This window comes from Urocitellus parryii, chromosome 3 (assembly GCF_045843805.1).
Source record: "Urocitellus parryii isolate mUroPar1 chromosome 3, mUroPar1.hap1, whole genome shotgun sequence".
Taxonomy (NCBI): Eukaryota; Metazoa; Chordata; class Mammalia; order Rodentia; family Sciuridae; genus Urocitellus; species Urocitellus parryii.
The window spans coordinates 193,321,758-193,347,318 of record NC_135533.1 but is presented as its reverse complement, the minus strand read 5'-3'; the positions used below and the strand labels follow the sequence as shown (position 1 = coordinate 193,347,318).

General features: G+C 39.1%; 1 protein-coding gene across 1 annotated transcript in view; it reads left to right on the top strand.

The window, feature by feature from the left end:
- Positions 1-9,905: 9,905 nt before the first annotated feature.
- Positions 9,906-25,561, top strand: part of Trank1 (tetratricopeptide repeat and ankyrin repeat containing 1) — a 79,065-nt gene continuing 63,409 nt past the window's right edge. The window contains exons 1-6 of the mRNA XM_026406703.2: positions 9,906-10,055; positions 13,577-13,703; positions 17,431-17,581; positions 20,340-20,458; positions 23,527-23,610; positions 24,230-24,368. Of these exons, the coding sequence (XP_026262488.2) occupies positions 9,925-10,055; positions 13,577-13,703; positions 17,431-17,581; positions 20,340-20,458; positions 23,527-23,610; positions 24,230-24,368 (751 nt within the window). The 5' untranslated portion in view covers positions 9,906-9,924. The remainder of the gene's footprint in view (positions 10,056-13,576; positions 13,704-17,430; positions 17,582-20,339; positions 20,459-23,526; positions 23,611-24,229; positions 24,369-25,561) is intronic.

Here is a 25,561-nt window from a genome sequence, read left to right as displayed (position 1 = left end):
AAACAAGTTGTTTCATGAAGTCAGGAAATTTTCTTTACACTTGCTTTGCAAGGTTAACAGCAGTATTATTGGGTCTCACCTTGGTTTTGCAGGTTGTCACTCCATTTTTTTTAAGGGGACAAGTAGTAAGGAAACTTAAAATTTCATATTTATGGGGATGCTATGGAGCAGTTAACGAGTTTCTAATTTTAATACTGTGAACAGTAAATAGGGGATGCTTGGAGGAGTTATTAATTGAGTTTACTCAATACAACCTGTGACCCCACATTCTGTGCCAAAATGTGGTACAGAAATAATTTCAAAAGAACTTAGTTTATAATTACAGGTATTATTCATCTTTATATGTTGAGTGTTGTGCATCATAGAAAGAATGCATGAAGCTCAGAGATGGCAACAGGATAGTGCAAAGAGCATGGAAATACCCTGCACACTGAAATTCTGGGAAATAGCCTTCATTTATCCATCATGCTCACACACAAGGAATTGGAAGCTAAATTTTCCACTGAATAGAAAAATAACATTTTAGATGTTGCACCTGGATTACTGTTCTATCCAGAACCACATTCTCCAATAGAACTTTCTGCAATGATGGAGGTACTCTAGCTCTGTACTGTCAGATATGGTAACCAGGAGCCAGCCACACATTGCCATGGAGCACTTGAGACATGAATAGAGTGACTGGGAAGCAGATGTTTAATTGTATTTTGGTTAATTTAAATTAAAATTTCAATATCTTCATGTGTCTAGTGGCCACCATATTGGACAGAATGTTCCAAATAGAATAATAAAAGAATAGTATAGGAGCCAGATCAAATAGTAATAAATAGTTAAAGCTAAATCACCATGTTTTTAGCTTTAAGTAACAGAAAACCCAAATGTAAGCAATAAGAATATTTATTGCTTCATTTTGAGACACTCTATTGTTTGGCAAACCCAACAGTCCCTGTCAACCTCTTTTTGTGCCTACCATTATAGATCCAGATAGTTATTTCTGACCAGTGACACAGGTGGGATCTACTTAGGGACTTTGGGAAAGTTTCCTCTTTTGTGGAAGAGTTGAGTGGTATTGGGTTGTGTGTGGCTCTTCCCTTTGCCCTGTTACTGCCTTGAAGGTTATACCTAGAGTTTTAGCAGCTTTCTTCAACCCTCCGCAGACAAACATGAGGGCACAAAGCCAGTGTGTTTATAATGGTGTCACAGAAAGATGCAGAACTACTTTTACCCCCTGACTTTTGATTATGTGAGAAAATTACTGCTCCTGGTTTAAGCCATGTTCACATATTCTGTTTCTGGGAGCCAGATACATCCTAACTGATGTATTCACATAAACAGAAGTAAGTCCAGAGATGGGGCAGGCTTTAACATTCTCTCAAATCAGTGCCTCCCATCAGTTTTCCTCTGATTCCCTGGGCTCGGTCCTCTTTATTTGAGTGTTGATTTATCCTTAGGCCAGAAGCAAACTGAAGCTGAAGTTAGGGTCACATATCTACACATCACAATGTCTAGATTCACAGCCTCACATCCATATTAGACATGCCCCAAGGAATAATGATCCTTTTCTGGAAGCTTGTTCAAAAAAGTGGTAAAACATTTCTCCAGAGTCCTTCATAAAACACTTCTTTACGTTTTGAGGTCCAGAACTGTGCCCCATGCTCAGTACTGAACCAACCCCTGGCAGGGAGATAGGATTTGCTCATCAAAACCTTAGAAATGTGGCTGGGGTTATAGCTTAGCAGTAGAGCACTTGCCTCACACATGTGAGGCACTGGGTTCTATCCTCATCACCACATAAAAATAAATAAAATAAATGAAGATATTAAAAAACAAACAAACATTAGGAACTAGGAATAGAGTCGGCTTTTCTTAAAGCCAGGGGCTTTTGGAGGGGACAGAGGTAAATAACTGAATCAAAATTGGGGTTCAGTTAGACAGGAGCAGTTATTTTAAATGGCCCAAGAATGGACCCTATAGCCAAAAGGGTAGATTGTCAGAGCTTCCTAAGTTATAAATATCATTAAGGATCAACTTTCACATTTCTACCATAAAAGATTAACCTGTTTTTATTACAAAACCATTTCCTGGCACCAGGCTATCTCTAGAATCTAAGGAAATCTCCTTAGCCACTTATCAGTAATTGGTGCCTTAGAAAATTTATTTCCTGAGCTTATTTGTGTGCTGTATAACTGAATGATGACTGTAAGGTGTCTAGGTCAGAGTCCACTCTTCTTCCAGCTCTTTGGTAGTGATATTACTAAGCTGAGAAAATGGTTCTCATTGGTATCTAGTGGTCTTACATATTGCTACCTAATAGTTACTTATTAAAAACAACACAGGGCTGGGGATATAGCTCAGCTGGTAGAGTGCTTGTCTCACACGCATAATGCCCTGGATTCAATCCCCAGCACCACAAAAAACCAACAACACAATTCTCTATGGTTGAGTCAGATCTTCATAAAAGAGGACATTCATATGGCCCATAAACTTAAGAAAAGGCACTCAATGTTTTTAGTCATCAGGAAAATGCTAATTAAAACCACAGTGAGATACCACACTGGCTAAATTTGAAAACACTGACAATACCTAGCATTGAAAATACTGGCAGTTTATACTCTCAGCATACTGCTTTTGGGAATATAAATCGATTCAACCACTTAGAAAACTGGTGGTATCTACTAAAACTAAACAGTGTATCTCCTCTGCACCTCAGCAATTTTCTTCCTGGGAAGGTACCCCCAATCCAGTGCAGACATTATTCACTGGGAGACATGTACAAGAATGTTTATAACAACTTCATTCATAATTATCTCAAACTCATCAACAAATGGATAAATAAGTGCTCATCAATAGAATGAATAAATTGTGACATGTTCATACAACAAAACATTGCACTGCAATAAGAGAATGGGACCGGTACTTGCAATACTACAGGTAAGTCTTACACAGATAAAGTTCAAGGAAAGAAATCAATTAAGAAGGGTACCCACTGTGTGGTTATGAGGTTCAAGGACAGGCAAAACTCATCTATGGTTGAGAAGTCAAAATAGTGCTGGAGGTGGGATTAGATTAGAAATGGGCAAGAGGGAATCTTCTCAGGACCTGGAAATGTTCAAATACAAATTTTGGTGGGAGTTACACGAATTTAAAAATTCAATGAGCCAGACATTTAAGACCAGTGCCTATTACACGTATTATTGTGTTTTATCTCAATAAAAATGTTACCAGAAAAAAAGGGGGGCCTGTTTAAGATAATGGGATATGACAGATCCCTATTGTATCTCTTTTTATTACCAGTATATGGTAATTTTGATATATGTTATCTGACAATTTGACTGTAACCCCACGTGTATTTGTTGCATAATGTGGTTATTCTTATGGTCACAGAAATTATACCGTGAGTTCCACCTGCTTGTGATGCCTGCTAAGAGATGAGTTTTAATTGTTATCTTGTCAATAGGGCCAGGCCTTCTTGTGGTTTTATAAATAATTTGTATCTTGGCTGCCTTTACTTCTGGGGTATGCATGTAAATAATTACTAGTAAAGATGGGGGAGGCTTTGGTATCCTGCCATGTTTTAGGGATTTTGGTGTAGCATAGTGTGCATAAGTTAAATAAATAAATTTCCTGTTAAACATGGAATAGAAATACAAGTCTAGAAAATGTTCCTTTACATTGATGCATTAATGTTTCTGTTTCTGTTTCTGGATTTCCGATTCATTTCTTTTTTACTTAGATTTCCTTTTAAACTGTGGTAAAAACCACAAAATTTTTCATTACTGTTTTTAAGTGTGTTTACAGGTTAGTAGCATTAAGTACATTTTCACCGTTGTCCAACTGATCTCTAGAACTTTTTCATTTGCAAAACCGAAACTCTGTATTTCTTAGACATACCTCCACATCTCTCCTTTACCCCACTCCACCATTCTGCTTTCTGACTATATGAATTTTATTTCTGTAGACACCTCAGAGAAATGGAACTATATACCATTTGTCTTTCGGTGTCTTGTTTTTTTTTTTTTTTTGGTCTCTTTTTGTGTGTGTGTGTTTCATTTAGGATTGAATCCAGGGGCATTCTATTATTAAGCTATACTCCCAGCCATTTTATTTTATTATCTTTTACAATTTTGAGGCAGGGTCTCACTAAGTTGCTGAGGCTGGCCTTGTACCTGTGATTTTCTTGCCTCGGCCTCCTGAAGTCTCTGAGATTACTGATGTTAAATGTTTTACCCCATAGAGTCAGTGACATAGAATGGTTATTCACAGGGGGCTGGAGACTCTGTGTATGTAAAAGAAAATTCAGTAGTATTACATTTATATTTGAAATCAAAGCTCCCATTTGTATAATGCAGAGTAAAGTTTGGCTAAAATACTTGAAGTTGATTTCTTCTGCCCCCTACTCTCAGTCCCATGAAGTCTATCAGCAATTCTTATTGGCTCTTCCTTCTGAATTCATTCTATATTGGCCTGTTCTTTTCCATTTTGCCTTTGGCTAGGATGATCCAGAAATATCCCTTAGGACTTATTAATCCTCAGCTTAAAATCTTCTAGTGCTGTACTGTCCAGTGCAATAGCCACTAGTCAAATATGGCTCTGTGTGTATTTACTTAATTAAAATTAAGTAAAATTTAAAATTCAGTTTTTCAGTCATACTAACCATATATTTAATAACTGCATGCAGCTAGTGTATTGGATAGTGCAGAACAGAATATTTGCATTGTCAGAAAGTTGTAACGAACAGTGTTGCTTTCCCAATTGCATTTAAGATGAACTCCAAGCCCCTCTGAAGTCCTTTACGATCCTAGTTCATTTATCTTTGTAGAGATTGCTTATCCTTCAGCTTCACTTCTGCATCCTGCTTACCTGTCTTCTTGAACTGTGAAGCTCAGAGCCTTTGTACCTACTGTTGCTCTCTCCTGAACACCTACCCTTCGCTGGGATTACTGCTCTTCTAGAATTTTGGCTTTAAAAGTCAATTCCAAGAGAGGCAATCTTGCATTTTGACCCCTAGAAACTAAGCTGTTTTTCTGTTATATGATTTCTTATAACCTTGACTTTTTCTTTGTTAGAAGAAAAATCTATTTAATATTCTCATAATTATTTATTTAATGTTTTTCTCCCTGGGGATAGTAGCTATTCTTTTACCTTCAAACTTCTGATATGCAGCACAGTGCCTAGCATAGGTTAGGCACTGTATAATTTCCAGGGCTGCAGCATTCTGAAAGATACAGACCCTACCGGGAAGCACATGTGTTCAGTGAGTGTCTGAGATTTCACCAGAAGAGGCATGTAGGTTTAGAAAGTCAAGAGATCCTGCATATGAGGGAGGTATTTATTTATGGTGCTTTCTTTTTACTGGAAGTATGACTCATAGGATGCAAAGTTCAGGACAGTTCAGAGCTGGACTAGTCAACTGGTTTTAGAATCATCATCTTGTCTTTGATGTATATGTAGTTGGGTGTGGATGAGGCTGTGTATATTAAGGAGGAATCATTTGAAGTTGATAGACAAAGGAGACCAGCTAGAATGGAACAGCTGTCAGTTTTTGGAGGCCACTTAACTGAGTTTTGATGGGTTGGGGCAGGCAGTGAGACTGCTGAGGCCTGGTGGCAAGGTGAAGAGGAAAGGCTTTGGAATAGCACCTTACTTATCCAGAAGCCTCTGAAAGATTTTGAATGAGTTTCTTAAGAAAATCCCTACTCTTCTCCTCCCACATTTGTATCCTTTCCCTTATGTGGGGGGAAAAGAAAGCAAAGAAAATAAATTGGAATCCTCAGAATGAGTTCTTAGTTTGGATTCTTAATTTGAACTGTCTATGGCCCCCTGTCTGGGGAAAAGGAAATACTCAGTTTTAAGAGGAACTGTCTTTGAATTCAGTGAGAATTGTCTCTCACCCAGCATTCCAGAACTGATAATGGATCATTGACTGCTTTGGGAGTCTTTAGATTTAAAAAAAGAAGGGCACCAAAAAAAGTAAGCAATTTTTTTGGCAAAGAGGGGAGTCTGCTTAAGAACTCCCTTAGTGCTTCTATGGATTCCTTGGCTGGATTTAGGAATTCAGTTAAAATAAGAACTGATTATCATGTGAAAAGCACAAAAGTTCTATTAGTTTTACGTGTACATAGGAGTGAAGTTCAAAGAAATGACCAAAGCATGATGCTTTTATATATTTCAGACAAAGAATAATAAATCTGTGAAGGAATGACAGGACAAATGGATATCTGGACTAGAGCAGTAAATTCAAAGGGTGTTACCAAGAGATATGTGTGGGAGGAAGATGGAGAAGCTAGTGAAGGATAAAGATTAAAGTTTGTTTACTCGGGTTCATTGCAGCCCCAGTTACTAGTATATGGTGATCATGGTTCTTTTCCAGCCTTGGTATGTGAAGGGCATCCCTCCTGAAAGAATCTCCATGGCTTGCTGCATGAGGGAAGACCAGGTCATATGGCCTTTCTACAATTACAGATCTTCAAATGATTGCAGTCTGAAATAACCAATATACAAATTTGGCATGTTTTGAGATGGTACATTTTTAATCCCTTTATTGTCAAGAATTCTACTAGTATCTGGAAAAGATATGAAGACAAATCCTTCTTCTGCCCATCTCAGCTCCCCAGGAACGCCACCACTTGTAATCTTTGCTCTATTCCAATAACTCAGTTATAGAAGTTCATGTATATATATACAGCATATATACACAGTAATAAAAAGCCATAACTTCTTGATTCTTCTGTGTTTCAGACTTGCTTGTTTCAAAATCTACTAAGTACATTTGCATTTTTCTTGCTTTTGCTTCCTCAACTTAGTGAGGCAGCCTGTGACACTTTCCAACAACTAGACTTTGAACTCTCATAGCCACGTTGTAACACTGACCAAAAGCCAGTAGTGCAGCTGTGAAACTGTCTTTATGTATCATGTAGCTTTTGCATCATTAATAAAACTGAAAGCATAGGGGAATAAATGCTTGGTACCAGCCCCAACTATCATATACTACAGTGATTTTACTGGATGCTAACATTTTAGTTTCTGTCCTGGCCTGTCAGAGTGTAGTTCTTAGTTCTTGTTTAAATTCCAGAACTGCCACTTTCCCATGTGAATGTGCCAAGTAGCTTAACTTCTTTTTGCCTCAGTTCCCTTACATATAAAACAGTGATGAGAACATGCCTACCTGGGGTAAGAATGAAAGACACAATAATGTAAAGCACACAGTGGGTACATACTAGCTCTCAAAAGTATTCTCATTATAGTAAATTATTGTCACTTTCATTTAATAATTTTATATTACAAATTGACTGCCAGTGATTTTAAAAAGAATCAAAAGACCCAACAATTGAGCTGTCTGTCTTCTGTGGTGGAGATATTCTTCCTTATAATGAGAACATAATTTTCAAGGAATCCTATTGGGAAGCAAAAAGCCTTTTTAGTGGTTGGCATTCCTCCTATCCTCTTGGCATGAGTGTACCAAGGAAAAGCAGAAACAGGTGAATGAATACCTTAGATATTTGCCTACATAACATTTAGTGCTCATGTTGGTTTTCTAAAGGGGTAAGAAAAAATTTTGAAGTGAATAGCTTTTATTGTTATTTGCAAATACAGTAGAAGCATTTTATGTTTAAATTTTCAATTAGACCCTTAAAAAGTTTCATTTTAATAACATTTATGATTATTAAGGTGATACATTGCACAGCAATTGGAAATCCAGAAAAATATAAGGAAGAGAATTAAAACCCTGCCTAATCACAATGGCCTGGCTGTTAACATTGTGGCATATTTCAGTATATTTTATTACATTAAGTATATTTTAAATATATTTAAATTTTAATTTGATGGGCTGGGGATATGGCTCAAGCGGTAGCGTGCTCACCTGGCATGCTTGGGGCACTGGGTTCGATCCTCAGCACACATAAAAATAAAATAAAGATGTTGTGTCCACTGAAAAACTAAAAAATAAATATTAAAAATTTTCTCTCTCTCTTTAAAAAAATAATAATTTGACGTCACACACTTTTTACATATAGCTTGTATTTTTCATTTACTAACTTTATCAGTAAATGTCCTTTTATAATATGATTTTTAAAATAAATATATGGCTTTCTACTGTATGTGTATTTACTGATTTAAATCCATTATGTACTATGGATCAGTTTTTCACCATGGTGAACATCCGTGGAGTTGAATCTATTTATGACATAGTATATTTCTTCTGTAAGCAGTGCCTCATCACTTGGGATCATTCTTTTCATTATTTTCCAATGTTACTTTGTTTAATTTTCTATTTCTTTACTTAGTAGTGAGGGTAATCCTACTTATCCACTGTTTTGGACCCTTACATATGTTGGTCAGAATATTGGTCTTTTCTTGCAATGGACAGGTATTGTCCCTTTGTCAGTTGTCACAGTGATTTCCTTGTTCTTGTTTTCTAATCGTGGCCAGTTTAAAGACTTTCTATTGGACAAATGGCTAACAGTATTAGAGAAACATGTCTATTCCCTAGCAAATCAGTGCCTTATGTTTTTCTCATATTTTCCTCAGTCATCTCTGTGTAAATGTGTCATATAATTTAGAGATTATTGGATTGAAAGTATATGTAGAATTTTGTATTCTGACTTATTTAGGAGTCATGCCTCATTCTGAAAAAGCGCTGCCTAAGGAATGCAGTACAGTTCAAAAACCCACTCCCAACGAGCTTGGATGTGCTTAAAGTAAGCCACAACGTATATCTGCTTGGTCTTGCTGCTTTTCCTAATGCTCTGCTGAAATTTGAAATGATAAAGACTATAAGGAATATTATCTGTTCAAGAATTGAATTGATCAACAAGATACCCTCTAGATTTTTATAACCTCATTGGTACATGCTCTGCATGAATGCCTATATTGTCCTCCCATTTAAGGCCCTCCCTTCTGCTTTGCCTTGTCCACTGTGATCCTGAGAGAGGGAAATCCTAGGGGACATCTCTTTTGACCTCTTCCTTTTTCCTGTCTCCTTGGAAGCTGCTTCTAGATGCATTCTTGGAAACTCTGCTTTCCTGCCTTTGTTCCGCCTCTACTGAGTCCCAGCATGTGGTCAGGGCTGCCAGGTACTTCTTTCCAACCCCTTGGCCACACCCAAGAAAATCAGTAATGTGCCTTCTTTATGGGTCTGGCATTCAAACTTTTACACCACAACATTTAAGTACCCTTATGTGTTAGGTCATAGAGCCACAAAAATGAATAAGACAGAAATTATGACCCAAAAGAGGCAGGTACCCTTGAGAGATTTGTATAAGTAAGCAAGCAGTGGCAACTTCAGGTACAAACACTTCAATGCTCTTTTTATAGTGTTTTAAGAAGGAAGTGGGGCAGGAGAAATAAGAGGCCTTCAGAACTACACCTGCCTTCTGCATTTTACTAAGAGGGCAGAAAGACTGTCAATGGGGTCTTGCTTATTGATGTGGTACAGTGACCAAGGACAGAAGCTTGAAATTGTTCGGATCTGGGATCAGAACTGGGAAATGCCATAGTAGATTCTTAGGAAAGTGACTTGAGCCTGTTTGGGTTTCAGTTTCCTCATCTGAACAGTGGGGATAGTACCTCCTTATGGGCTTTGGTGATGGGTAAACAAGAGAATAATCATGGTACCAGTTGCAGGAATAGTGCTCACTACCTGCCAGTTTTATGTTGTCCCATGCATGAAAGCAGCCTCCAGTAGATCATTAATACCGAATAAATGAAGTGTTCTGGCTGGCCCCAACGTCAGAAAAGAACTGAGAAGGAAAAGTTCTTCTCAGAAGCCCTGTCTGAGCCCCAGTGCTGGTGAGAAGTGTTACCAGGGTGTGGTCTCTGAAGGTGGGTGGGGCAAGAATGAACAAACTCCTCCAGGCTCTGGGCAATACAAATGTGAAGGTGAACTTGCCTTACACGGGCAGCAAGCCTTTCCTCGTCCCCTACAGGATGGACCCAGCAGCTTATGCTGAGCTATTGAAAGAATCTGGCAACCAGGTTCTTAAGAATGGGAACTTCTCTTTGGCCATCAGAAAGTACGATGAAGCCATCCAGATTCTCCTGCAGTTATACCAATGGGGGTAAGTATTTGGATTTTATATCCACTTAAAAAAAATAAATGAATACTCTGTTGTTTATGTTTTCTTCTCATTTCTTACTGCACCATCTTGTTTCTGTTTCCTTTCTCCCTCACTTCCTATACATTGTCAGCACAGAAATTGAATGAGAATGTTAGTGGAAAAAGGGAAACAGAAACTGAAACACAGAGGGTTGTTGATAAACATAACAAGAGCTTCTACTTCTGTCTGGTTAAGGGATCGCACTTTCTGGGACAGCTGAAGTCCCCTCTTTCTTTCATCTTCTTGATGTTCTTGCCCTTTACCCCTGACCACAGGGGCACACCTTCCAGGCACCAAGGCTTACTCTTGCTTTCCTTGCCCCTTCAGCTTTAGGAGACCTGTTCTCAAACACTATAGTCATGACAGGATGAGAAATTATTGAGGACTCCAAACAGCCTTTGTTTATGTAGGTTATAGCCATCTGTTAACCCAAATTAAAACTTAAAACTGAGAAAGATTTAAAATATGTATTTTTTAATTTATTAAAAATACCCCAAGTCTATTATGTTTTTATGAAAAATACGTACGTTTTTCAAAACAAAAGTTTTGTGAGAAGAGTGGCACATTTTTGCATATTTCCTGAGCATTTACCTTAGTAAAAGATAGTTTGCTTCTTCACCTGTTTCTGCATTCATTTTGTTTTGATATCACATTATGTAGCCTCTAGAAAATTCCTTGTATGCTGGGAGAGACTAAGTGTGAAAAAGGTTCATAGTGTTTTAGTATTATTGTTCTGTTATTTCCTGATGTTGCTGTAACAAATTACCATGAACTTGGTAGTTTAAAACAGTACATATTTTTCTTTTACATTTCTGAAGGTCAGAAGTCTGAAATGAATTTTGTGGGGCTAAAATCAAAGTTTTATCAGGGTGGCTGCTTTGTGGGACTCAGAGGAGAATCCACTTTCTTGCTTTTATATCTTTTAGTGTTTATCTGTATTCCTTGGGTTTTGTCCCCTTCCATTATCAAAGCTCATTGTTCCAATCTCTGTGCCCATCATCATAGTGCCTTCTCCTTTCCTGTAGTAGTGTCTCACTTTGTCTCCCACTCCTAAAGATCCTTGTGATTGTATCAAAGTCCAAGATTATCTTCCTTCTCAAGATCCATAAATTTGTCATAACTGCAGAATCCTTTTTGCTGTAAAAGGTTATATTTGGGAGCCATTGTTTGGCCTACTATGATGGTGAAAATATTTTGACTTTGTGAACCATCTGGAATGAAATGGTCTTATGACCCTCAGAGATTTGGAGATCATTTTGGGGGAAATGGCTGTAATAGAGGCAGCAGAAGTTGGCATCTGTGGGGTATACACAGTCTAATTATGTCCTGTGAATTAAATTACTGAAACATAGCTCTCACCTCCTTTTTCTATCATCCTTGGTGTCTGAACTCTAAATGAACTTGAGTTGAGTGTGATTGATTTATGCCTGTAGCTTCTCTTGTTCTGTTTTAGCCTGGTATATAGATCAGGACTGTGTAAGACTGGGCCTAGAACTCCTCATTTAGTATAAAACATTCAAATTTCCTAATGAGGTACTGTTGCAGAGTGGTTTTGATGGTACACTGATTCCACACTGTTTGTGCTTAGATCTTAGCTCCTCCACTACTTTTGTGACCACTAATTGGGACTTCTGCCTCAGTCCTCACATGCTGCCAAACCTTCCTGACACTATGCCCTTGCCTACTCCCGGCTGCTTGCTTTCCTGCCTTTGTTAGCAAACATAGGGATTAGGTGTGTGCGATTTTCTGAGGGAGTCCTCTCAGGAGAATCGGACCCAGGGAAGCAGGCTGGGGCAGGTTAGAGCTCCAAGCAGGGATGGTACTTTCAGGGTGGATTCAGCCTGATTGCACTGGAAATTCTGAAGCATGAATTCTACCATAGAGCTGGTTCCACTTTCAAACCAGAGAGCTAACCTTTTCATTGCCATGTCAGTAATTGTAGGCTGTCCAGCCTCTGGGGGTTGTCCTAGGGAGTGGACTGCCATAACAAAATACTGTAGACTGGGTGGCTTAAACAAAGCGAATTTATTTCTCATAGTTTTGTAGGCTGGACATTCAAGGTGCTAGATGATTTGGTTCCCCTATGAAGGCTCTCTTCCTGGCTTATAGGTAGCTGCCTTCTTCCTGTGTCCTTACATGGCAGATAGAGAAGAGAGCAAGTATGCTCTCTAGTGTCTCTTCTTACAGGGACACTAGTCTTGTTATGAGGGCCCCACCCTCATTACCTCATGTAAACATAATTACCTCCCAAAGGTCATATCTCTAAAACAGTAACAGTAGGGGATTAGGGCTTCAACATATGAATTGTGGGGGGCATAATTCAGTCTGTAGCATGGTGTAACTTCCTGGGAGAGGGCAGCTTTTGTTAATCAGAGGGTAGGTCACTGGAGAAGGGAGTTCTGAGAGCCCCTAGATGGAGCCAACAGTTGCTGCAGCTGGAAATGGTTACACATGTCTGGAAAAGTCACCATGGTATCACTTACGTTTGTGGTCATGGGTATCCTGATAACACCTGCTACCTGCTTTGCCAGTTCCTGCCTTCTGAGTCTTATCCCTTCATCTGAAGGAACTCATAGGCAGTGAAATAAGCCAGATATACAGAAAACCAAGGGTGGGGACAGTAATAAAGGTGATTTTTACTTTATTTTTGTTTGTATTACCTAACTTTTCTACAGTGATTTGTATTGTTTCACAATTAAAATATCAAATACAAAAGTCGTAAGTCTTGCTTTTCTCCTTTGTGTGTTTTACATTTCAGTGGCACTTGGACTTCTCTTGACACTGTAGTATATTTTGTATGTTACTTCTTCCAACCTGGTTTCAGTTCTAACCTTGCTACTGTACTACCAATAGACTCAGGCAAGAGGGGTTCCCTGCTGTGCTTTAGAGGCCCCCCCCCCTTTGGCCATCCTCCAGCTGTGACCCTTCCTACAGGCAGGAGTCTGTGGGGTTGGGGCTTCACTCACCCAGAGCCTTTGCCTCCCCTTTGTCCACACTGTGATTAGCAGGACCCTGCTCCCAGGGCCTGCGGGAGTCTTTAATCTGCAGCCTATGGTATGGTCATGTGTTCTGCAAGATCCTTCCTGTGTATCACTCTGCATCCATTCAGCACCAGCATCTGTGTGGAGTGGTTCCTGTAAAGGCCCAGTGGGAACTCCCCTCCTTAGCACCAGTCACCATTTTTATAACATCTTCTCCAACAATCTCTGAAAAATAAAAAGATTTGTGGAGATCAGTGGGAGATGGAACTAAGGTAATGAGAACATTTGCCATTAGAAGGTGGGAGCAGAGAACTTGGAAGTGAGGAAGAACAAATTTGTACATTGTAAATGCTCTAGGCTTTCTAGGGGGCTACAGAGGACAGATCTGATGGGTATAATTGAGACATTTCCTGCTGGAACCCTCTTCCTGATGCCAGGGTGGCCTTCAAGGATTGTTTCCCATGTTTGCTTTATTGACCACCATTTTGTTCTTTCTCACAGGGTCCCCCCCAGGGACTTGGCTGTGCTGCTGTGCAACAAGTCCAATGCATTTTACAGTCTTGGGAAATGGAATGAGGCTTTTCTTGCTGCCAAGGAGTGTCTTCAGTGGGATCCAACCTATGTGAAGGTATGGGTTGGTGGCAGCTTTGGGTGGTGGCTGCTGCCCTCTTCCTCTTAACCTGCCTCTTTTCCTCCTGTCTTTTTTTTTTTTAAGCATAGAAAGCTAGTTTTATTTAAAGAATAGAACAGAGAGAGACTTCTCTGAAGAGAGGGGCCCCAGAGCTGGGTGTCTGAGAAGTGGGAGTATCCGGCCCCTTTTATACATTTTAAATTTCCTTTGTTCTCATGCTTTCTCCTCCCTCCTTTCTTTGTAAAATGTACATGCTAGGTGTGCTTCTCCTGCAATTTTTTTTGTACTTAAGACAGTGGCCCATAGGGCAGGTGAACATTACCTGGAAAAGAGTAAAACCAGTGTTAGCAAATAATTCACTATTTTGGGACAGTGGAGCTTGGCCTCCTGGCATCTGGAGGATAGTGAGATTTTGGAGGAGCTCATATTATTCTTATATAGTTATACCAATACTCCTAATCTGTTCATGTTTTTTGCTGTTCATAAGTTTTATTATAGCCAGGCTTTCTTTCAGATGCAAGCTGGGTAGATGACATGCCAGTTCTTCAGAGAGAATTTCTTAGTGTAGAAATCAGCTCTTTGAGGAGAAATCATGGAAGTTTGAGAGGCTGCATTTCAGTTAAAATGCCCTAAGTGTCCACTTTTTTTTTTTGGGGGGGGAGGGGCTTGTTGTTACAGTGCTGGGGATTGAACTCAGAGCCTCATGCATGCTAGGCAAGTACCCTACCACTGGACTGCATTCCCAGCCCTAGTGCCCACTCATCAAGGCAGGTACACAGGTTCTTGATGCCTCAAGGCAGACAAAAGGAGCAGAGGACACCATCCCAGCCATTTAGTATTTAACATTCAAGTTGGCAAGAGGAATTCTGGTGCAAATAAAATAACAGGATTTAAATCAAATAGCAATTCTGGAGCTATCTGAAGCAAATGGCAATTAAATGTCAAATTAGTGGTCTAGACAGTTTTTAGAGAGGCTCCACCATAAAGTGGGAAAAGCCTAGGCCTTTCTGTCTCATGTTCTACAGTGTTCTGGTTTCAGCAGATTGGCTGAATTACACTTCTCTCAGCCTTAATTTCTTCCACTGCAAACTAAGATAATGCTTATGTGTTGCTTCAAGGATTAAGGAGACAGTAACCAAAGTTGTTAGCACTTAGTGAGTAGGAGCTATTGTTATATCCTTAGTGGCATTTGTGTATGATTGCTGGAAGTAGACTGAAGTGAAAAGGGGTGGGGAGGGCTAGGCCTAGTGATTACTACCACCCTGAGAGAGGAGTGTGGATATTTTACATTGTAAGTAGGCACTGACCCCTAAGCCTCTCTTTTGGAGAATGAATACTTCTTTTTTTCCCTGCAGTTCCGGGGTTCATACCTATGGTCTAATGCATGCCTGGAAAGCACTCTGTACCACTGAGCCACACCCCCAGCCTGGAGGGTGGATATTTTGAAAGTCACTGACTAATTTTAAATGGGGCTAGGGTTGTGGCCCAGTGGTAGAGTGCTGGCGTAGCATGCATGAGGCACTGGGTTCGATCCTCAGCACCACATAAAAATAAAACAAAGATATAGTGCCCACCTAAAACTAAAAAAATGAATATTTAATAAAAAAATTTCTTAAAAAAATGAGAGTGCAGGTCTGGGGTTGTGGCTCAGTGGTAAGGTACTTGCCTCACAAGTGAGAGGCACTGAGTTCAATCCTCAGCACCACATAAAAATAAATGAATAAATAAAGATATTGTGTCCATCTACAACTAAAAATAAAAAATAAACAAATGGGAGTACAGTCCTGAGAAACTCTTCCCCAAAGCATTTCAGAATTGTCTCATTTTCTAAGCAGGACAGGGTTAGTTGATGTTTGTCTGCATCTCAGAAGTTGTGACTGTGGCCCAAGGGGCAAGCGGTGCTAAATGATACTCCAGGCTTCTTCCTTGAGTGGCCAAACTTACAACTCTTGACAGCACAGCCACCAGGGCCACTCCTCCCTTCTTATGCAGGGATTCTGTGTGTCATTGTCCTCTGCTCCCCATTTCCATTGTTGTCTATAGGAGAGGAAAAAATTTTTCTTCTCTGCCTATTTTTGGTACAATAGTTGGGCCCCTATAAACAACACTGATAAGAAACAGTTTACCAGAAGGAAAGCATATAAATTTATTTTTGATGCTGATTTTTGTGTGACATGAGGACCTTTATAGAAAAGAAGTAAACACCCCAAACACCGGGATAGGCCAAAAATGTATATGTAATTTTCAACAAAGTAATAAATTGTGTAGATATGGAAAGACAAAGGAAAAGAACTTTTAGGGCTGTGACCTGTGGGAAGGTTGATATATGGAGAAACAAATGGAAGGTAAGGACATTCTTAGCAAGGTTTTTGCAGGTCCATTTTAGAACCAACTTTCTTTCTTTCTCATGATCATACAACTTTTCTGGTAAAATATTTCTTAGGAATTTTTGCATTTAGTCAATTAAACTCTGGGAAGGCTTCTTGTTGCATCTGCTGAATCTTAAATTCCTTCAGTTTAAAATAATCTATATGCCAAGGTGGCATATTCAGATTCCCTTCACCTCTCTTCAAAATAAAAAATGAAATTTAAATCTGAGAGTCAAAGAAATGGAAAAATCTGTACCAGCTTGCCTGGTTGGGGTATAGTACAAACAACAAACACATTTTTTTTCTTTTCTCTTTCTCTCTCTGTCTCTCTTTTTTTTTTGACTGTTAACCTGAGATCCTTAAACTCTCTTTTTTCTTTCTTTTTGGTACCAGAGATTTAACCCAGGGGTGCTTAACCACTGAGCCACATCCCCAGCCCTTTTTTATATCTTATTTAGAGACAGGGCCATGCTAAATTGCTGAGATTGGCTTTGAACTTGTAATTTTCCTGCCTTAGCTTCCAAGTTGCTGGGATTACAGATGTGCACCACCATGCCTGGCTAAACTTTAAAATGAAGATTAAAACAAATAAAAAACAATCAGAGATTTGGTGTTAGTTGAAATTTTTAAGTGCTTTCCCTTTTATGAACCTAGTTTGTAAACACTTAGTATATTATCTTAGAAAGCTGTATTGATAGATCCTGATACTGATTTGGATGATCAAAATGGGGAAGGCAATGTTATTCCTAATTTAGAGTCTTTCAATTAGTATATAGGCAAAACTAGACTTTTTTTAAAATTAATCTTTATAGAAATCAAAATTTTTGCCCTCTTATATATATTGCTTATAACACAGAGCACAGTAAACCTCAATGCTTGCCATTACAATTTTTTTTCTTAAATACCTAGTAGAGATTGTGTTTATTTTGATTGAAAGAATCAGGAAACATTTTCTGTGTTTACATGAAAATCTCATTCTTTTCCTGAATACCAGTCATGGGATTTTTTTCATTCCTTTGTCTGGCCCAGACTGTGATTAGAAGTATGAATAATAAGCCACACATATAATTGGAACCAGGCCTGCTTCCTTCTCTCTGTGTCACGTGTTAGATGCTGTGTACATTATAGAGTCGAACTGTGATTATGTATTCGTTTGGCAGTTACAACATGATAGAAAGAATGTGGCACAGAATATAATGTGGAAACCCTGTAACCTGTGCTTGTTAGAAACCTGTGTCTGCCTGGAAATGAGGGTTCTGAGTTGATTCTCCCGTATCACCAGTCTTGCCTTTCCTTTCAGCAGCAGGTTAGAGGAGATGGGGACATTATAATTTTGCTCTTTTTTCCTGCTCCAGGGGTACTACCGAGCTGGTTATTCCTTGCTGCGATTGCTCCAGCCTTATGAAGCAGCCCGCATGTTTTTCGAGGGTCTTCGACTTCTGCAAAGTGGCCAAGATCAAGCACAGATTGCTGATTTCCTTGTTGGTGTCTTCACCACCATGAGCAGTAAGTCACACTGGGGGAATTAACTTAAAAAAAAAAATCACTGCTGGGGTTGGGATTGTGGCTCAGAGGTAGAGCGCTCACTTAGCACAGGCAGGACCCGGGTTCGATTCTCAGCACCACATAAAAATAAAGGCATTGTATTGTGTCCATCTACCCCCCCAAAAAAGATCATCATTATTTTATTTGAGAGCCTTGTGGTGAGATAATTCCATGTTGTTTCTTCATGGTCGAAGTATGTAATTTGAATGAAACTGGTTTGCACATTAGAAAGCATTTTGGAAGCTTTGCTGGCTCATGCTTATGTAAAAACAAAGAAGTACTAATATACAAATGACTTCAGGCTTTTGAATTTTTTTTCAGACCCTATAAGTTTTCTGTGTTGCTATTTATAGTGATTCTCTCTCTCTCTCTCTCTCTCTCTCTCTCTCTCTCTCTCTCTCTCTGTGTGTGTGTGTATGATTTCCTTGTTTTTAGAGACATGAGCCAACAAAGCTTCCGTTATATATCATTTGTCTTATGTGATTTTTGCATGTATTTCTCAAATCTGTTAAGAAAATACTCTTATTTGCTATGAAAATAACCTGGAAGGCTTGATGGATGGTCCTGGAAAAGCTCCCTGCCTGGTACAGTAGTGGTTTCAGCAGAGGACCCACCCACTCAATCTAGGAGGGACTCCTAGGGGAACCTTCTGAATCTCTGCATTAGATCACCACTCTGATGACCTGGCCTGTGAGATGCCTTGGTCAGTGTGTAGTTTACGCAAAACCAGAAGCCTGTAAGCACAATGAGATGGTGTACTATCAAGTCCTGCCAATATCCAGGTCTTTGTTTTGAAGTATTGTATTTGATCAAATTTAAATTGCACTGATTTAAGATGTGTCATTAATTTATGGTTTGCCAGTGAGAAACATCAGTTGTAGACATGTCCCTATTTCATAGTATAGAATGTGAAAAAAAGTACGTATTAGAGTTACTGAGAAATGGTCTTTGGCTTTCAGAAGTGGGAAATCACTAATAGTTGAGTCAACTGTTATCAATTCAACTGTTCCCATTGTTATTATGGGAAAGCAAATTATATGATCTGTTTGTGGAACCCTGTGAATTTTGACTCGGTTGGCTCAGAGAGGTTAGCACGGTTGCAGTGGGAAGGCTTAGAGGCAGGCACAGCCATGGTCCTCAGACAGAGAAATGCAAGGTCTCCAGACACGTGTGGGTGAGCCACAGCTCTCCAGTACCCGCTTTGCTCACAGTGGCCAAAGCTGGCCTCTTTCTGTTAAAAAAAATAATGTTTTATTAGTGAATTATAGTTAAACATAATAGTGGGTTCATTTTTGACAAATTCATACATGCATGAAATATAATTTGTTCCATTTCAATCCCCAGTACTTCCACTTTCCCTCCCTTCCTCTGTCCCTTATTCCCCATCCTCTACTCTACTGGTCTTTCTTCTATTTCTTTATTGTTTTTTTAATTGGTGCTTTATTGATATACATAAAGGTGGAATTCACTGTGGTATATTCATATGTGTACATGGCATAGTTTGGTCAGTTTCGTTCCATAGTTCCTCCCCTTGTCCCCACCCCCAATCTCCTTCCTTTACTCCACTAATCCCCCTTCCATCTTCATGGGATTCATCCCCTTTTATTTTTTCTTCTTTAACTTCTGCATAGGAGAAAGCATTCGACCCTTGACTTCTAAGTCTGACTTATTTCACTTAGCATGATGTTCTCCATTTCTGTTTATTTACCAGCAAATGCCATAATTTTATTCTTATTTATGCAAAATGGCCTCTTTTCCCACCTAATCTAGTGGCTTGGCCCATTCTCTGAACTTCCCCACTGTCTTTTCTTTATCTTTTAAAAGCCGTTGTCCTGTCAGAAGCCAGGCAACAGTTATGGGAATTCAAACAACTGCTTTTTGGTGACTGTACCTTAAGATAACCTGAGTGATTTCCGTTCTGCCCATCCTGAAGGGGCAGTTAACAGGATTTCTTAGGGCAATAAATACATCTGATACTTTTTTACCAAAGTACTTCATTTTAGAGGGTATGGTCCAAATTTCGAAATTTTGAGAAATATATTTATGGAAATTTTATAATCTTTCATACAGTGTTTGTTTGTTTAATTGTTTATTTATGCCTTGAATTTAATAACCCCAGAAGAGGTGCCATGTTATTCTGGCACTTGGCCTGTCCCTTTGGTCATTCCCATCCTAGAGTTTGAGAGGGGTGATGCAGAGGATCATGAAATGCTTTAGGATGATGGGACACTAGGTTAGAAGAAGGTGTATTGACTAGAAGAATTGGTAGATCTCAGCTTCAGTCTTAGTTTTTGTCATGACCAGCTAAACTATATGCCATGAAACCTGTCTTCAGTGATCATAGGTTCAATCTGTTAGATAACAATAATATTTGTCACATTTTTCTTAAGGGAATTGACTTTTGTAACTTCCCTTGAGCTTCCATTTCCTCCTCTGTAAGTGCAGAAAATAGACACTGCCTTAGTGGTTTGTTTGAGAGATTAAATATAAGCATTTATCACTGGGCCCTGCAAATAGAAAGGCTAAGTAGATGTTAGCCCACATTATGCCTCCTGACTCTTTGGAGATTAATTTTATGGGTAAATGTAAAATGATTGCCACTTCAGTCAATTATAAAGGACTTTATACTTTGAAATGCCTTTCTTTTTAAGATTTTTAATTACCATTTGTCTGTGTGTGGTCTACATTAACATTTCTAAACTATGGAATTTTTTTTCAGGTGACTCCATTGTTTTGCAGAGCTTTTTGCCCTGCTTTGATCATATTTTCACTACTGGATTTTCAACAGAAGTGTGGCAATCTGTAATAGAAAAGTTGGCAAAGAAAGGATTATGGCATGTAAGTAAAAGGAACTGGCTCTCTTATGGGGAAAGTATACTTTTTTATATTTATTTTTTAGTTGTTGTTGGACACAATACCTTTTATTTATTTATTTATTTTTATGTGGTACTGAGGATTGAACCCAGGGCCTTGCACATGCTAGGCAAGCGGTCTACTGCTGAGCCACCACTCCAGCCTTGGAAAGTATGTTTTTGATGAAATTATTTCTTTCTTTTCACACTGAGGGATTGTGAAGTATTATTTGTTTATCTTGATGTCAGTAGCTTTTTAATTGAAATAGTGTTAAAGATAGAAAGTTATTGAGAAATCTTAACCAATTTCTCTCTCTTTTTTTTAAGACAGTAAAAATACTTAGTCTGTGGCAATCTGGCCTCTTGATCTGTGTCTTCAGTGTTATCAAAGAGATGTAAAGTTTGAATGCTAATGGTAATGTGAGATGAAGACAGTGAACATTGTACATTCATTTTCATAATTCCTTGTTGTGCTTCAGCTATTCTGGGCCCCAGAGGACCTGTGTGCTGATCAGAGGGTTTCTGAATAATTTTAAGTGTCTGCAAAAACCAGGGAATAGCTGCTAAATGAGGGTGTAGGTATCCGTGAATCCTAATCCTCCACTTGCTGCTTTGGTTTGATTACTTCCCCTTTGAGCCTCATTTCCTAATTTGTAAGTTGCAACATACAGACTTTTTCTTTAAAGTTTTTTTTTTTTTTTTTTAGAATTAAGAAATAATGGACTAGAGTATCTAATAATAACATTAGCTAATACTTATTGAAGTCTTCTGATGTGCTAGGCACTGAGCTAGGAAGTTCTGTGATACCTGATATATGCTAAGTGCCCAGCGAACAGTAGTTTTCCTTGATGATGGGTTGTAAGTGCTCATGAGAATAAGGTGGCCAAGGCTGGGATATTGATTAGGAAGGGGCTGTTAGGTTTTCTAAAGTTGGGCATTCCAGAAAGTTTACCAGAATCAAGGGAAAACTGTTAAGGACTCTAGATCTAGGCAAGTTAGATGACTTTAGAATAGATAAATTCAATTTTTGGCAAGGTCATGAATTCCAGTAGAAATCTAATGAAAACTATGGGACTCTCTTTGCATTCACAGATAATTGTACATATAGTTTCATGGGTTCATGGGAAACTCCATTAAGTTTAGCCATGGTCTCTTGAAGCTTACTTCCGTATTAAAAGTTCTTAGGAGGGCAGGCAGCAAGGATCAGGAAAGCAGACTAAACTCTTGGAGATCAAGAAATCAGAAATCCAGGACCCTGTTATGACATTTTGGATCTTTTCTCTTTGGATAAAAAGGGTGGACTCAGATCTATCAATAAGGATCTTTCCAGCTTTATTTTTAGAAAGTTCTGAAATTCTGTGATTCTACTACTAAGGTAAATCTCTAGGAGGTCTTAGTCTTCATTAGCAGAAATTCTAATTTATACAGACTTAGGAAGGAGCTGGGTTCTCTCTTCCCAGTGTGAGGTGGACATGAATAAAATTCCATGGCCTAGGTGGATGTGAAAGAATGGGATCCAGGCAGCTTCTAATAGATTATCATTCCATGCAAACAATAAACATCAGGAATACAGCCCAAGTAGTAGGTTGTGTTAGTCAGTATTTTGTCACTGTAACCAAAATACCCAGCAAGAACAACTTAGAAGAAGAAAAGTTTAGTTTGGGTTCACAGTTTCAGAGGTTCAGTTCATGGTTGACTGGCTCCATTGCTCTGGGTCCAAGATGAGGCAGACATCACTGTAGAAAGGTATGGTGTAAGAAAGCTGCTCAGCTCATGGCAGCCAGGAAGCAGAGAGGGAGGACAAGGTGCCAGGGGATGGGGGAACAAAACCCCAAAGTTATGCTCCCAGTGACATTCTTTCTACACCCTACTTGCCTAGAGTTACCACGCATTACAGTAGTTCATTCAAATTATTAATCCATCAAATAGATTAACCCACCAATTAGTTTGCATCTCTTATAATCTGATCATTTTACCTCCAAATAGGCCTGCATCATCTCACACATGAGCTTTTGGAGGATACCTCATGTTCAAACCAGAGCACAGTTCTGACATTTTGGCTGCAGTGGGGCCTGGTAATTCTCAATTACTGGAAACAGGCATCTCGTAAAAGCCAGACCAGCAATCAGGACTGTCAAAGGCCAAGATGTATCATCTTGGGTTGAGTGTGGGCACGTGCTTATTTAAGTGACACCAAACTGAAAGAAGTTAGGAGAAAGATGAGGCCATAGTATCAATTTCTGAAGTCCTAAGTCTTTTCACAAGGGTATATATGAGGGAGGTTGGAATTGAGAGTGAGTCATACCAGAGCCTGGAGTTATTTATCCTGTTGGCATACCTGGATGATCTCATTAGGGGCGTTTCAGAGTATGCCTGACCTTGGAAAATTTGCTTAAATTCTCTGAAGTTAGGTTTCATGATTTTACATAAGGTCATGGTTGAACAACTGACCTTCTGGCGTGGGTGGGCGGGGGGGGGGAGGGAGAGAGAGAGAGAGAAAGAGAGAGAGAAACCTGATTTGTAGTATTTGCCAGTTTCCACAGTGTAAATACTCTCATCACAGCCAAGATAGGAAGAGATGTGCACAATCAGCTCACTAGTTGGTTCTACCATACCACACAATAGGGTCTAATGGGCCCCAAGTACTTGGGGCTTATGCAACACTGGTATGTTAAAGAATTGATCAGGATGTAATATTTCTGAAGGATTCAAGTCTTCTGGTCATACTTTAAGAACTTGGCAGGGAATTACTTTTTTACCCTGCTGTCACTATACTGTCTGTGTGCAGTGCTGTGTGACATGGGCTGCTCCTGTCCTCAGCAGGCATTGAGGAAGTATGGAGAGAACTTAGTCTTCAGAAAAAACAGGAAGACATTGATTCTTAATACTTAGGCTTAAAAACTTGGTAGGTAGCTTAGCAACAGCAAAAAAAGGACAGAGCTAGAGCATGTTTTTTGTTTGTTTGTTTAAGGCTTAAAATAATCTTTATGCTCTGATAACCTATGTGAAGAACATTATTACTCCAACCTTTTCTTTTTTCCTCCCTCCTATCAGTCATTTCTTCTGTTGTCAGCAAAAAAAGACCGACTACCAGAAAATATTCATGTCCCTGAGTTGTCACTGAAAAGTCTCTTTGAGGTAAGGTGACTTCTTGAAACTTATGGTTTCAAATCAGGCCACTTCAGCCTTGTATTTGGGACTTCCCTTTCAGCTGCCTCACCACAAATTTGTTATTTATAATAATCTTAAACTTGGACTACAGCAAATCCAGGTTTTATTAATTCCAAACTTTATGGGCAAAGGAATTTTAAATTACATATTTTTGTGTTAGCTTTATGTTGCTGTGACAAAATACCTGAGATTAACAATTTAAAAGGAGGAAAGATTTATTTTGGCTCATGGTTTCAGTCCATGGTCAGCTGGCAGTACTGCTTTAGGACCTGTGGTAAGGTAGAACATCATGGTGGGGAGCATGTTCTTACCTCCTCATGGTGGCTGAAAAGCAGAGAGAAAGGGGACGGGGCCCCAGTCCTAATATGTCCTTCAAAGGCATACCCCTTATGATCTGCTTCTTCAACTAGGCTCTACCTCCTGAAGTTTCCACCACATCTTTGTAGTGCCACCATCTGGGGACCAAGCTTTTTGGCACATGAGCCTTTGTTGGACATTCCAAATCCAAACCATAACAATATAGTTGTATTTAATTTCCATAATTCTTATGATTATTCCTCTGTGTGTGTGTCTGAATGTTTTCCAGAAATATGTCTTCATTGGACTTTATGAGAAAATGGAACAGGTGCCCAAGTTAGTCCAGTGGCTCATCTCCATTGGTGCAAGTATTGAGACGATAGGACCATATCCTCTTCATGCGCTCATGCGACTCTGTATCCAAGCAAGTGAGTGTTCTCCTAGTTACACCCTCCAAGCTGCCCTCCAGCTCTTAGACCTTGGTCTCTGCTGAGCTCAAAATAAAATCAGAATTTAACCAGTTGAATGGAGACTATCCAAATGATTTAAAATTTCAAATGAATTAAAGGAGCAGCACAATGGTGTCATTTTCATTTCTCCTGGGACCTAGTAGCTATAAGAGATTTAAATTGAAAGGATTCTGTAATCCTGGACAGATCTGGCAACAGGGTGAATCCCTGGGACCTAAGGAAAGGACTTGGAACAGACAGATGCTTCTGGGCAGCACTCTGGGGAGAGCTGTGATTTTCCCTGCTGGCAAAGGCAGTTTTGATGGTCCTCTCCCCTCCACATTTATTTTCTCTGTAGCCCAGAGGGCCTGCTGCTGTGTTGTGGAACTTCAGCTGTGAGATCCTAAGGGAAACATGGTTATTATTGATACAGTTGGGTTCTGTTCTTTTAGAAGACTGCTATTTTTGTAAAAAAAAATTTTGTAAGCTTCACCATCTGGTTATAAGATTTAAATTTAAAAATATTTTTATTCTATCATTGACACATACACTCACTCACACTTTAGACAGAAGCATGTTTTTCTTTGCCAGACATACCGGGCATCAATGTTGAACATTTGCCCAAACCATTTTAGAGCCAAAAGGTGTCAAGAAAACAAGTTCCCATCTACTTGCCTCCACAGGAATTGGAGTGGTTGGGATGGCCAGAAGTTTGAGGCCTTAGACCCCATCTTTGTTTTTGACAGATTTTTGTCTTGCCATATCTATTTCATAAGTACCCCTGGGTTCAATCCCCAGTACAAAAAAAAAAAAAAAAAAGGCAGTTGAATCCAATCTTCTCAGTTTCAAATTAGGTAACTGGAATGCAGAAAAGTGTTTCCCTGGTTAATTATCCTAGTTATAATGTCATTTCTCTCCACTAGTCTACTCTTTAAGTAAGCTCCTGCTGTTATAGGCAGAATTGGTAAAATGAAGTCTTTAAGTTTATCCTGATTGGTTTCTTAGAAGACAACTCTAACATGGTGCAAATGGTATCCACAGAGTTGACAGAGGTATGTGGCTTTCCTAGATCTCAGGAGCTACAAGGAAGGAATCTAGGAAAACACTTAAAATCTATTTCCTGTTGATAATGATGGAGTAGGGCAATCTAATCAGAGATCCTAACTTGATAA